This window comes from Rosa rugosa, chromosome 7 (assembly GCF_958449725.1).
Source record: "Rosa rugosa chromosome 7, drRosRugo1.1, whole genome shotgun sequence".
NCBI classification, from domain to species: Eukaryota; Viridiplantae; Streptophyta; class Magnoliopsida; order Rosales; family Rosaceae; genus Rosa; species Rosa rugosa.
The window spans coordinates 5,781,525-5,793,569 of NC_084826.1; the positions used below are offsets into that span (position 1 = coordinate 5,781,525).

Consider the following 12,045-nt stretch of genomic DNA (forward strand, 5'->3'; position numbering starts at 1 on the left):
TGAAGTTTCAGCCAATTTTGCTACAAAGGAGTACAGACATGGAGATGAAGCCAGCGAGAATTTAGGTTATGAAATGAGGTAATTGCCGAAGTCACAAGTAAGTAACAGCAGCTGGCCGCAAATGAAGGATCACATAGAAAAGTACATTCACCAATTCAGCTAGGCATTAAACAATGCCTTATCGGTTTACAAACCCTAAAAGATGTAGGAATTGCTACATATATATCTTGTAATATCTTGGGTGGTCTTGAATAAGGCCGCTATGGACAGAGAGATGTTCTTATGAGGACTTTTAAAACGAGAACATTCTAATTAATGGTTTCAAGTAAATTTCGGCAAATCAACAATTAGATGTTTAGGGATGTATGAGTAGATTACTTTGAAAATTTTCTTCCAAATTACTAATCGTTAAGATACCAAATTAGATCAAATCAATTGACAAACTAAATCTATCAAATATGAACCTTTCATGTTCATAAATGAGAAATCAAGATTATGAATGTCTTGACGACTTTTAATTTAGTTGAAAATTTGCAAAAAATGATCTACTCATAAATATCTAAACATTTAGTGATTGATTTGACAAGATGTATTCGAAAAGTTAATTTTACAATCATTGATTATAAAATCCTCATAAATACCTCATTCTAATCATCCTCATTAGAGCCTCATTCAATTTGAACATGGTTTTTGAAAGAAGGAATCTTATTGATGGGCGCGGATTGTGTGGCATGGGTGCCCTACCTCAAAACTTTCTGCTATAAGTTCTGACAATAGGAAAGCTACATGGATGGGATGTGAAGTATAGTCTTTCCTCCTCAAGGCATGCACTGGCTTTATCAATTGAGAGCTCAAGGCCTTGAATTACAAAAGCAAAAGAGAAAAGGTTGGGAGAGAATCCAGACTGGATTTGTATAGCTTTGCCTTGTTTCATAGGGAAGACCCTCTTACATGATAAAGCTTTATTTTGACGTGTCAATCAGGTTATTAATTTTCAGATGTTTCTTCCTCATAAGAGAATCTAACGTCAAAAAACTATGCGAGTAGGTTTCTACGATTACAGATAGGTAGGCTTCATCAGGTGAAAGTGATATGACCACACAGAACTACTCACATGCCTATCATAACCTCCAACAGTGCTTGTTTTCTGAAAAGAAAAGTAGATTAAACCATACAAGTATCACTTGTAACATATCACAGTTCTGCAAGAAAAAAGTTGGGAGTATGACTCTTGGGGAAAGTCTGCATAGTTCCACCATTATCTTCATCCACTGATCCTGAGTACGTAGATTGAAAATAATGGAAGTTCGGACAAGCTGTATGCATGTTTCTTTCATTTTGAAAAGTAGGCTCTACCTTTTTCGAGTTGGCAGGGAGAGGGAAGGCGGGTGAAAGCTAAGAGAGGAGAGACGAAAAGATGCATATTACATCATGCTTAATACTAGGTCATTACAATTAGATGTTCCGTACCTACTAGCATAGGGCATGGAAGCCCTCAAATTATCAGATCTAAGACCAAATTTGGAGCTATATCCCAAGTGAAAACTGCCTAATGCTTTACAAGACGATTACATCACACTAGTTGAACTAGTGATTGCTTTTCTTCGACTAACAACCAGCTGCCTTGAGGAAGTTGTCAAACGGACTAGCAGGAGGCAACCTGATAGCAGCTAACCACGAGTCCTGTGCCGATGCAGCTCCCTGGGTAACCCCAGGTTCATTAATTAACTGCATTCACATTAACCCAAGAGTTAAATATCAAAACAAAGCATTATCATCTACCAATTATACATAGCAGCTGCACAAACGTAATTAAAAACTAAATATGGGCTGACCTTCTGGAGTGCTGTGCATCCACCCGCAAGAAATGGTGGAGACAAAATGTCACGGACAGTGTTGCTTTGATGATGTTCATGGGCCAACCAATTAGAAAGCTTCTTCCTTGTGCCTGTGCCCAGGGCTTCACAGTGTCTTGCCATGGTGTTGTACGGGAGGGGTGATGTAGATACAGATGTTCCTGCTACTTGACCAGCAACCTCAAGTGCCTAAATAAAAACAATATGCTGTTCAGTACTGTCAATTTTACAAATATTTCTTTTTCAGAATAGGGAGGAAGTGGTTACTGATTCCAGAAGCTGTCCAACACTGATAACATGGGAGACAGAAGAGGATGAAGGGACTCTAGGAATGAACCGGGAGAAATCAGCAACAACTGATGCTTCACTTGTTGCATCATCCTCAACTGATGAATTTGTCAGAAATTCCTGTAAAAATTGGGAAGCCATGTCATTACTCTAAATTTCACTGCGAGTCGTGATAAATAACTGTTCAGTTGTCGCAGGTGACATGCCAATTCAGCAGTGGCAAGAATAACTAGTGCAAAGAGTGTACCCCATCAAAGGAAAGTGATTCTTTCGAATGGCCTGGCATTTGATTTTCATCAAAGTCAAGCATTGATTGTGGACCAAACATGAACGCATCATCAGGTACGAATGACTCCAAAAGTTGGTTAGCCACAGCCTCTGCCTCCATCTTCACAAGAAAAAATAAACAAATGAGACGAGCGGATCGAGAAGGAAAAAAACCGAGTCCATCAGTTAACCATCCTACCTCAGTAATGTCTGTTAGAAATTGAACTAAGATTTCCCTTATGACATCGTCAGATTCATATAATTTTTTCCGCAAATCAAATAGTAATGATGAAGCTAGCTGGTTATCGATAACAGATCCATATTTTGTGATGTCTGCCTCAGGCCTTAGAAAAACTTGAAGGTCATCACTGATTCCCAAATATGGATCAACCTGAATTGCACAATATAAGATATTGTTAAGAGTAGATTTATGTCACTGGCAAATAATAAATCAATAACATGCTCGAAGATCAAAGAGCTTGAACATTCCTAATATTTAAAAAGCTGGATTCTACTGCTGACCCCATTTTGTTAAGTAAGAAGAGCATTCAGTATCAGGATAATATATGCTCACATCAGATGGTATTAATGATTTGAGCAGATCATTTAGATTAGGAATGTGATAGATCTGAGCAGAAAACATCAACAGGCCAATCGATAGCACAAGGATAGATCTCTGGCAAGCTGGAGGCAACATCCCTGCCAAGAGATAAAAGAGTTCATTTACATCCTGATCACAAAACCAATTAACTGGCATCCCCGCCAAGCAACTGTTTTAGGATTTTACTGTCCTCACCATTGTTAGGATCAAGGGAGATATTCCTCAGAGATAGCAGAAGTTGAAAGGAACGAACCATAAGGTTGCCATTTGGATTCTACAAAATTATGAACAAATTTCCATAAGCAACTAGAGAAACATGTAAGAGTTGCATGCATGTATAGAAAGACAGTGTATACATGCATAAATGGGTATCATAATCATGGGTTTCTTTAGAAAAGATACATATGAAAAAAAATCACCTTCAAATGAGAAGAAACTATCATTAAAATGAAAGAATGAGCTATAGCTTCAATATTTGAAGGCAAATTATCTGGGAGATTGGCTTGTATCCAAAAAGCAGACAGCAAGTCTGCTATTTGATCCTCACTAAACTTCATTACGTACGGTTCCTGAATCAATGAGAAAAAGTATACAGCATTAGTAGAGCAAGCAAAAAATACACCACAAATGTTACCTGTTTTGGATATGATGTAACTTCTTACAGGCTCTGTTAGGCTTGACCCAGCAGTCTTGTCAATAATAGAGCTAATTTTATAGAAGTTCGGGGAACTCTTGTGGGTATGCCCTTGCTTGCAATCTTCTTCTGCAGTATCTCTATCTTTAAAATCACCACGAGCATCAGTCTCCTGATTTTCTGCTTTGGGGCCATCTTTTTCCCTCCTAAGCTTTTCAAGTCTAGCCGTAATTGAAGCAATAGATGCTGTATTTGAATTCCCTTTTCTTGACTGGTATACATAACCAGATTGTAGAGGAGCAACTTCATGTCGGGGCCGATTAGAACATGGAATGAGAAGAACAGAAAATATCTGGTGTGCTCCAACACGCACCTCAACATCTGGATGCATCATCACTTTCAAAAGCTGGACAAGAAGGGATTCAGGAAACACCTACACGAAAGATTGAAGATTGTAAAGTATGTAGTACCAACAAGAGCAGAAAACAAAATGTTCAGCATTTCAAGTCCTATACAGCAGATGTGGTTCCTATGGAAACCATTCTATCACATGTCCATAAGAGTAATTTAAAAGTGATATATAACTAATGAAAGTGTCAAACTACATGCCCACTAATTTAAAATCCAAATCATGTCTCCAAAACATTCAATTAACAGTTGATCTTCCTTAATGTGACATGTAAGTATATCCTTTAATCAAGCAACACCATAAGAGAGTTTTCCAGGAAAAAAGACACAGGAAGAAGTGCATAAAAAACTTGACAACAAGAAACACATTTTCAAACTCCTCTCACCTGCTGTGAATGTGAAGAGATCAATGCTAATGAGATCATGTGAGCAACAATCATCAATGATCCCATGGTCGCCCTGGCAACAGTTCCAGATGGAAGCTTCTCCAGAGATATAGACATCATGTCAAACAATGGTCTTATATTTCCAATCTAATAGGAACCACAGTGGGTTGTCAGTAATAATAGAATGACCATATCAAGCATGTACTGCAAACACCAGAAGTGTAGAATTTACCCCTCTAGCAATTTCTAATAAGCAATCTTCAATGGAACTCTGTAGCATGGTATTAATGTTAGACTCTTGCTCTCCAACTGATTCAACAGTAGCTTGAAGACTCTTCCTCAAATGCCTGCATAGGTCAGAGACAAAACCAATTTCTTCTAGCACGGTTCCGGATCGAATTTGGCTTGCCAAAGCACTAGCAACTTGAATGATCTGAGATTTGAGTTGTGGATCATGTGAAACATTTTTGTGGTCAAGATGACGGATTGCATAGGCTAAAATCATCTGCTGATTTCCTAAACCCAAAAATCAGTAAAGAATAAGTACATGCAGGCATATTTGCAGAAACATCTCCAAGACAGACTACATTAACAGGGAAAGAAGATTAAGGCACCTGAAGTCTCCAAAAAGTATGACATATCAGACAAAACTGACAAAGCCAACCCTTGTCGAGGAACCCAATGGTGCCTGGAGTCAAAGTAGACAAACATTGGATCCAATACCCGGCGCATTGTTGTGCTCTCCTTGGCTAATTCAATCATTCTCTGGATACAAATTTGAGCCCAAATGTTTGGCGTCTCTGTCTCTTCTCTAAACAAATGAACCCAAAACTATTAAAAAGGGGAATTTCATGGAAAGGGCATAATTTGAAATTACAACTTGACTGACAAGCTCTCCCTTATAAAGTTTCAAAAGTTCCTACCTTGTGAGAAGAGAAGGATCCTTTTTTTCTGGCCGTGGCCTGATGACCTTACAACTAGGGCTAGAATACCCACCGGCAATTGCACCAACTCTACCTTCACTTCGAACTACTTCATCCACCCAATTATGATGCGACTCCGCTCCCTCATCATCATCATCATCATCATTTGCATCAGGCTCATAGTTATCCAAAGTGGCATGTACAATCTGCATTCACAAGAAAAAAGAAGGGCAATGCTCAATATTGATGACAGAAGGAGCACTGGCTCCCTTGAGATCTGATAATGCAGTCAACAAATGTAAACTTATCTATAGATAGTAGTGAAAAACCAAGAATGTAAGTCAAAAGAACTAACCTCATCAAAATCAACAAAAATATATGAAAATTCAGTCATGAATTGGACCTGCAAGGATGAAATTTATTAAAAATATCCAAATAAAAAGCAATTTTCACACTGAAATGGTCTATAAGAGTTTTAAAAGGCCAGATCATATAACTACCATGGCTGAAAGGCACTGCAAACTTGATGCTCTCAAGCAGCGCTTTTGATGGTCTTCACCACTCTCATGTGCCAGCTTACATACTTTGTGAACCAAACTCTCAATGTTGTGTGTATAAGTTCCATCTGCCTGTTTATAGTGAAGCATCCACATTTTGATAATTAGCAAAGAAGTAATCTAGTGTATTTACTTTGTACAGGAAACTGAAAAAAAAAAAAAAACTCTAATTATCTATTTGATTCATCCCCTAACAGAATATGAAATGCCACAGGTAGGATTAACAATTTATATCCAAAGACTGGATTCAAAAAGAAGATTATGTCCTCACTATTTTGAGTAGTCAATCATCTATTTGATTACTAACAGAATAAGAAATGACACAGGTAGGATTAACAATTTATATCCAAAGAGTGGATTCAAAGAGAGGATTATGTCCTCACTATATTGAGTAGTCAATATTTAATATCCAGGACATTTGGAGAATTCATTTTCCAATCTCACACATTGTCCTAGCACATAATTTTCCATCCTGTATCTATTGGATCTTCTACTTAACCAAAGCATGTAATATATGACCGACAGAAAACCTATTTCAATGGGAATTAAGAGTTATGCCATGTCAAGATTGTCAAATATAGTTGGGCATTGTTTGAATATCTAGAAAGCTGGAAATGTCCTTATGTTGGGGTCCTAACATGGTCTATAAAAGCAATTCAGATCTTCCTACGGAATTGTTTAACTAAACCATAGATTCTGTTGCAGGGACAAGCATTAAATCATTGAGTAGACACATGAAATACTGGCATTCTGCTATGTGCTAATAGTTTTTGTAACTCGCCTGAGTGTAGATGAACCTCGTCAGAGTTTGGCATCCAATTATACGGAGAGCGTCTTGCTTAGAGTTGTCCAGAAGCTCAGTGACTACGTTTAGCACACTGACAGCGAAATAAGCCCTAAAGAATGCAAGTTTAGAGTCAGACGCGGGTTTAGAGTTTCCAAACCAATCAAAGACGCGCTAGAATATTTCTAAATAAACCTTTTGTCTCCCCAAAAAATTTACCAATAGAATTCCAAGACAAATTACATTGTTAAGAGAAGGGAAAGGGAAAGGGATATAGGTCACACTTACATCTGGTCCTTACAGAGGCAAAGTAACTTGTTGTAGGCCTCTGCAACAATATTGATGAATTTGACATGCTCAAGTCGCAGCTCTTTGTAACACCTATCTTCAAGATGTTTGGCAATCTGTTGAGGACAATAAGAAACAGATGCACCCCATCAGCAGAACATTAATTTACAGTAAGCTCACATTTACTGACCAAGACATAAAGAAATGGAAGAAAAGAGTTCATACCTTAGGGATTCTAAAAGGATTCTTTGCGGCATATTCGCATAACTTAACAATTTTCCTTTCATTGGGAGGGCCATCCTGGAAAGTATTGGAGTACATTGAACTTCAGTATTCCAGTAATTGATGAGAGAATCATAAATAGTAGATAGGTTTGATGTTATACAGAGTATTATATATATACATATAAGTGACTGATTCCTATGGAAGCCTGTTGTTGTTAGCTACTTATCCAAAAATAATTCACAGCTTACAAATTTTAGCTTAACAGAGTTGTTGGGTTCAAAACTCATAAACCTGATAAATACAGTGCTAAACTCTCAATTAGGATAAAAAATTCACGCATAATTTCAATTGATTAGTGTCCCTATTTACCCTAGAATGACAGACTAACAGGAGAGAATTGCCCTTCACACATAAACACACCATGTACTATTGGCATAAATGTAAACACTTGTTATACAGATGGGGAAGAAGCAATACCCAACTATGGATGACATCAAGGCATAGTTTTGATTAACAATTGGGAGAGAGAGGAAGCAAATGCTTCAACGAAAATCTCTTTCTTAAGCATCCAAACCAATCTTCTTATTACTAAAGAGAGAGATAGCCTCCAACCGAAAAGAAAAGAAGAAAAAAGTGGAGGGATAATAAATAAACAATTGAAAGGGCAAGTTTGAGTTTTGCTAATATCTACATCGCAGGACATGTGAGATAAGGGAAAGGAATATTGTAAGTTTCTTTCCTGCGAGGAGTGCCTGGTAGCAGCACCACTGCCAGATTACATGATCAAGTGATCAAATTACCAACTAATCAACTACTATCTGTGTCTATGTCGGACAAGTATTGCAAGCAAAAGTTCAACAGGAACACAAGATCTTATACCATTTAAACGTATCTGTGGGCATTATGGCTTAAAAGCATAGGTTAAAGATAGCATTATACTCACAGGAGACTTGGGAAAGATTTCTGCAAGCAGTTTTTTGTAACGCTTAACAGGTTGTCTAGATCTTGACCTCATAGCAGGGCAGCATACACACATGTTCCCACATGCTGGGAAAATCTTCCTGGATATGATACCCATTTCCTATACAAAATAGAAAACACTACATCAGAAGAGATATTCAAGAAAGATGAGCACAATTCAATCAGCTCAACAAAATGTGTTATAATGTACCAGATGACAAAGAATGCATCCCAACAGAAAACCCCCTATCAGAAAAGGAGAAACACCAGAACCTAATAATTTCAAGTACACTTATTATTGAAAAAAAAAAATATATATATATATATATATATATATATATTTTCAAGTACAATAAGAAAACACAAAAGGAAGAGTGAGGCTAACAACAAATACCAAACAAGAAAGGAGGACATACATAAAAAGTTGTAATCTTTTATATCTACAATCTATGCACACTACAATCCAATATATTCAAGTACAATTTGAAAACAGAAAAGGAAGAACACCCAACAAGAAATCCAAAAAAGAAAGAAAAGTTCTGATCTTTTTATAACAAATAAGAAGAAGAGACGAACCAAATGAGCCAGACATATATAGACATTGCATCAAAGAGAAATATCACTTGAAAATATCACCCAGAACCCAAAAAAAACATACCAAATGAACAAAACCAACAACAGAAATCCATGACAAACCCAGAGAAGTAAATGTGGAACCTTTTGGGGTATAACAGAAAAGAAAGAGGAACCCAGAACAGTAATTTAATAGATAAATAACGGAGAAAACAAGCCAGAAAGTTTACCTTGTTGTTGTGGAGAGACGGATCTGGGGAGTGGAAGCTTTAACCTCCAAGGGAGTTTAAACTTTAAAGCAAGAGAAAGAACATGGGACTTGGAAATAACCTATCAAAACGAAGAAAGAGAGAGATGGGCGCGTGGATTAGGACACAGTGAGAGAGAGAGAGAAGAAGAGGACCATGGGAGAGACTATTTGAGCTCTTTCACGTGATGGGGTTGTCAGTTGTGTTTCTTTCTTTTTCTTTTCTCGTTACCTGAAAAAAGTGAACTGCTTGTCAGAACTTGGTAGACTACAAAACTATTTAATTTGCTTGCTATCTACGAGGTAGGATTTTTATTTTTTGTAATTTATTTTTATGGGAAGAGGAAGAAGACTCTGGCCAATATTTTGATTTTCTAGATTTGGTCTCGCCTTTAATTTGAACTCTTCTGTGCAAAAACCTTTATTTTGAACCCCTATTGTGCATCACTTGAGATCTTTGTCTCATAAAGTGAAAGTTTTGTTGAAAAGAAGGTAGTTGTTAGTGGTAACTAAGTGATCGCTTAATTAGTAAAGTAAATCTTCTATTTATGCAAATGTTGCACGTGTGATATGGTATAAATAAATAAAATTAAGAAGACGAGAGTTATAAACATTATTGATATGAGTGAGTTATCAACTACCGATGAGGTTACATTTTTTTTCTTTTTCTTTTTGATTTTATAAAAGAAATTTCTTTGCATTATTTGGTTTAAATAGAGAAATTATATAAATTTTAGATATCTTCCACCAAATAAAAGAAACACACTTAATGAAATTAATTGAGTGAGAGTCGGACTATTCTTTTTTTTCATAGAAACAAGAAGCTTCCTCTAACCAATTAGCTAGAATGGCGAAAACTATGTTTTGTTTCTTGTTTCCCATTGGAATGATTGGATTCAAATAAAAAAGAAACTTACATCAAACCACTAGACAGAACAGTAAATTGAATTGACCCACATACACTGCATTATTCTTCTTCTTCTTTTTTTTGGACAAAGACCCACTACATTATTCAAACATGCTGCAAAAGGGGACAAAGACAAGCTTCCAAAAACAGAAAGAGGAGATTGTTATCCAAGTTACACATTTCAATCATCTGAAATGAATATATTTACCAAAGAAAGTGATTGAAAGCATTGCAGAGACTAAAGAACTTATTTAGCCAAAGATTGTGACCACTTATTCATGATAATAACACGAGGGCAAGTAGTCAATTTTTTCAAAAATGTCAAAAGAACTCCAACTCCTAAGTAATTCTTTATATAAAGTTATAAACAGGTAACAAAATTTCCACACCTAACCTGACCTGAGAATGAGATTAGATTCAAGCTAAGATGGCTGCATTCCTGCTCGTGAGGACTTTTCACAGTATTATAAGTTAAGCACAACTGCCATTACCATACTGTTAATGGCAGAACCTCCAAAGGGAGTACAGACAAAGCGAGGAATCTCACACTTAATCAAGTTTACACTACAAGGAATTAGGGACTAGGGGAATTATAATATGAATTATCTTTCCCAAGAATCTATTCTGTTGATATTTTATGCAGATGCTGAGACAAGAAGATCATCTGGACTTCCAAAATAAAACCTTTCATAATCTATGCATTAGTAGCTAGCCTTTGTTTAAGTACCTTTTTGACTGAGGTAAGCTCTGCTGCTTCAAGGGTGCATCACATGAATTATAGCTCGCCAATCAGACCTTATGTCTGTTGTTGTGATTATATTTGATTTATAAGACTAGAATGCAGATATGAAGATGTAGGACGAGAATTTAGCACGATTATGCTCTCACATAGCTCATTACACCGCATATCTGAGACCAAAGAAATAGCTTTCATTCATACGAAGTGTCGATTTGCACGTTATGGAAATATGGTTCAAGAGTCATTATATTTTATTTGAAGTCTTTGTATTGATTTAGGTAATGAAGCTCTGGCTTTGGAAGACAACCAATTAGTCATTAACTAAGAAATTGTTGAGTATAATAAGCCATCAATTGGTCTAATTGCTTAGCAAGCTATTAAATTTGAGTGTTTGAAATACTAGATTCCTAGAAGACTTTTGCATTATGGTGATCTAAATGACTCATTGTAGCCATGTGGACTTGAGCATGCAGTTCAAGAGAGACCCCATGATGATGGTTACTTGAAGGTAGAAACAACTCAATATGCATAAATGTGCTATCTAAATTGGCAGCCGATGATAGGTGGGTGTCATTAAGAAAAATAGGTATGGCTCTTGGCCTAAATTAATCTGGACCCCCATATGACTATGATTGAACAATAAAATTAGCTAGGCACGTTGAATAGCAATGATCTCTGCTCTTGCATGTATGCCACTTCCACGAGTTTCAGTTTCCACTATAACCAACTTTCATTTCAAGTTAAAACAAGAAAATTGAACATAGGGTTCAGATCTCATAAGTGGGGAGACCCACGGCATCTAGTTTCTTGACTACTTTCTTCTACCTCAATTGACATATACCCGATTTTGTACATACACAAAATTCAAATACAATACATATACCCCGTAATATATGCAACAATAGTGATATAAATTCCATACTCAGATATGGACCGATCTTCGTTCAACTCTGCAGACTTGCAATCATAAAACAGACCTTGATCGATTCAATTTACAGTAATGGTGGAGTGAAAGGCTGACTTAGTGTTTTACAACGCGCGCATTTCGTCATCGCTTGAGGAGGCAGTACTTTAATTTGTATGCAGGTTATCAAGCTTCTCATTCAACTCAATGTGGGGTACGTTACCTCATTGTAGAACAATTCATCCCATTCTTAACGAGATCGATCTGTTACAAGGCAATTGAGTTGGTATGATAATATATGACAGCAAGCTAAGAGTTTTTGTTTTGGATGTGATTCTTGATTCTAGTTTTTCTTAGCAACATATCCTACTCTATTATATGCAACCAGGAGAAAATAATCAAAATATGCATACCAGCTTTGTCAGTGGATGAAAGAAACATGATTAGTGTGTCAAATCTTTGAACCCTAACTAGAAAAAAAAAACGGAGTTTCTCCAA

General features: G+C 36.6%; 1 protein-coding gene across 2 annotated transcripts; it reads right to left on the reverse strand.

The window, feature by feature from the left end:
* Positions 1-1,408: 1,408 nt before the first annotated feature.
* Positions 1,409-9,198, reverse strand: LOC133721455 (protein SEMI-ROLLED LEAF 2). Of its 2 annotated transcripts, none has more exons than XM_062148077.1 (20): positions 8,981-9,198; positions 8,161-8,298; positions 7,218-7,292; positions 6,993-7,108; positions 6,702-6,816; positions 5,864-5,992; positions 5,719-5,766; positions 5,364-5,569; positions 5,055-5,251; positions 4,673-4,956; positions 4,441-4,587; positions 3,675-4,079; positions 3,432-3,581; positions 3,208-3,286; positions 2,986-3,110; positions 2,611-2,802; positions 2,392-2,532; positions 2,124-2,264; positions 1,836-2,045; positions 1,409-1,728 (listed from the first exon to the last, which is right to left on the reverse strand). In XM_062148077.1, the coding sequence occupies exons 2-20, from the start codon at positions 8,293-8,295 to the stop codon at positions 1,609-1,611; spliced, it is 3,015 nt and encodes a 1,004-aa protein (XP_062004061.1). In that variant the 5' UTR covers positions 8,296-8,298; positions 8,981-9,198; the 3' UTR covers positions 1,409-1,608. The 2 variants fall into 2 exon arrangements, with proteins under 2 accessions (XP_062004061.1, XP_062004062.1); XM_062148078.1 differs by lacking the exon at positions 8,981-9,198 and adding an exon at positions 8,389-8,471.
* Positions 9,199-12,045: the final 2,847 nt, after the last annotated feature.

What these genes read in the sequence shown, in the direction of transcription:
- LOC133721455 (XM_062148077.1), bottom strand. Translation starts at nt 8,295, where the DNA reads ATGGGTATCATATCCAGGAAGATTTTCCCAGCATGTGGGAACATGTGT. An exon ending in TTTTTGTTGATTTTGATGAG is followed by an intron (nt 5,570 to 5,718) that starts GTTAGTTCTTTT and finishes TTGTGAATGCAG; the next exon opens with ATTGTACATGCCACTTTGGA. An exon ending in TAGTTTCTTCTCATTTGAAG is followed by an intron (nt 3,287 to 3,431) that starts GTGATTTTTTTT and finishes ATAATTTTGTAG; the next exon opens with AATCCAAATGGCAACCTTAT.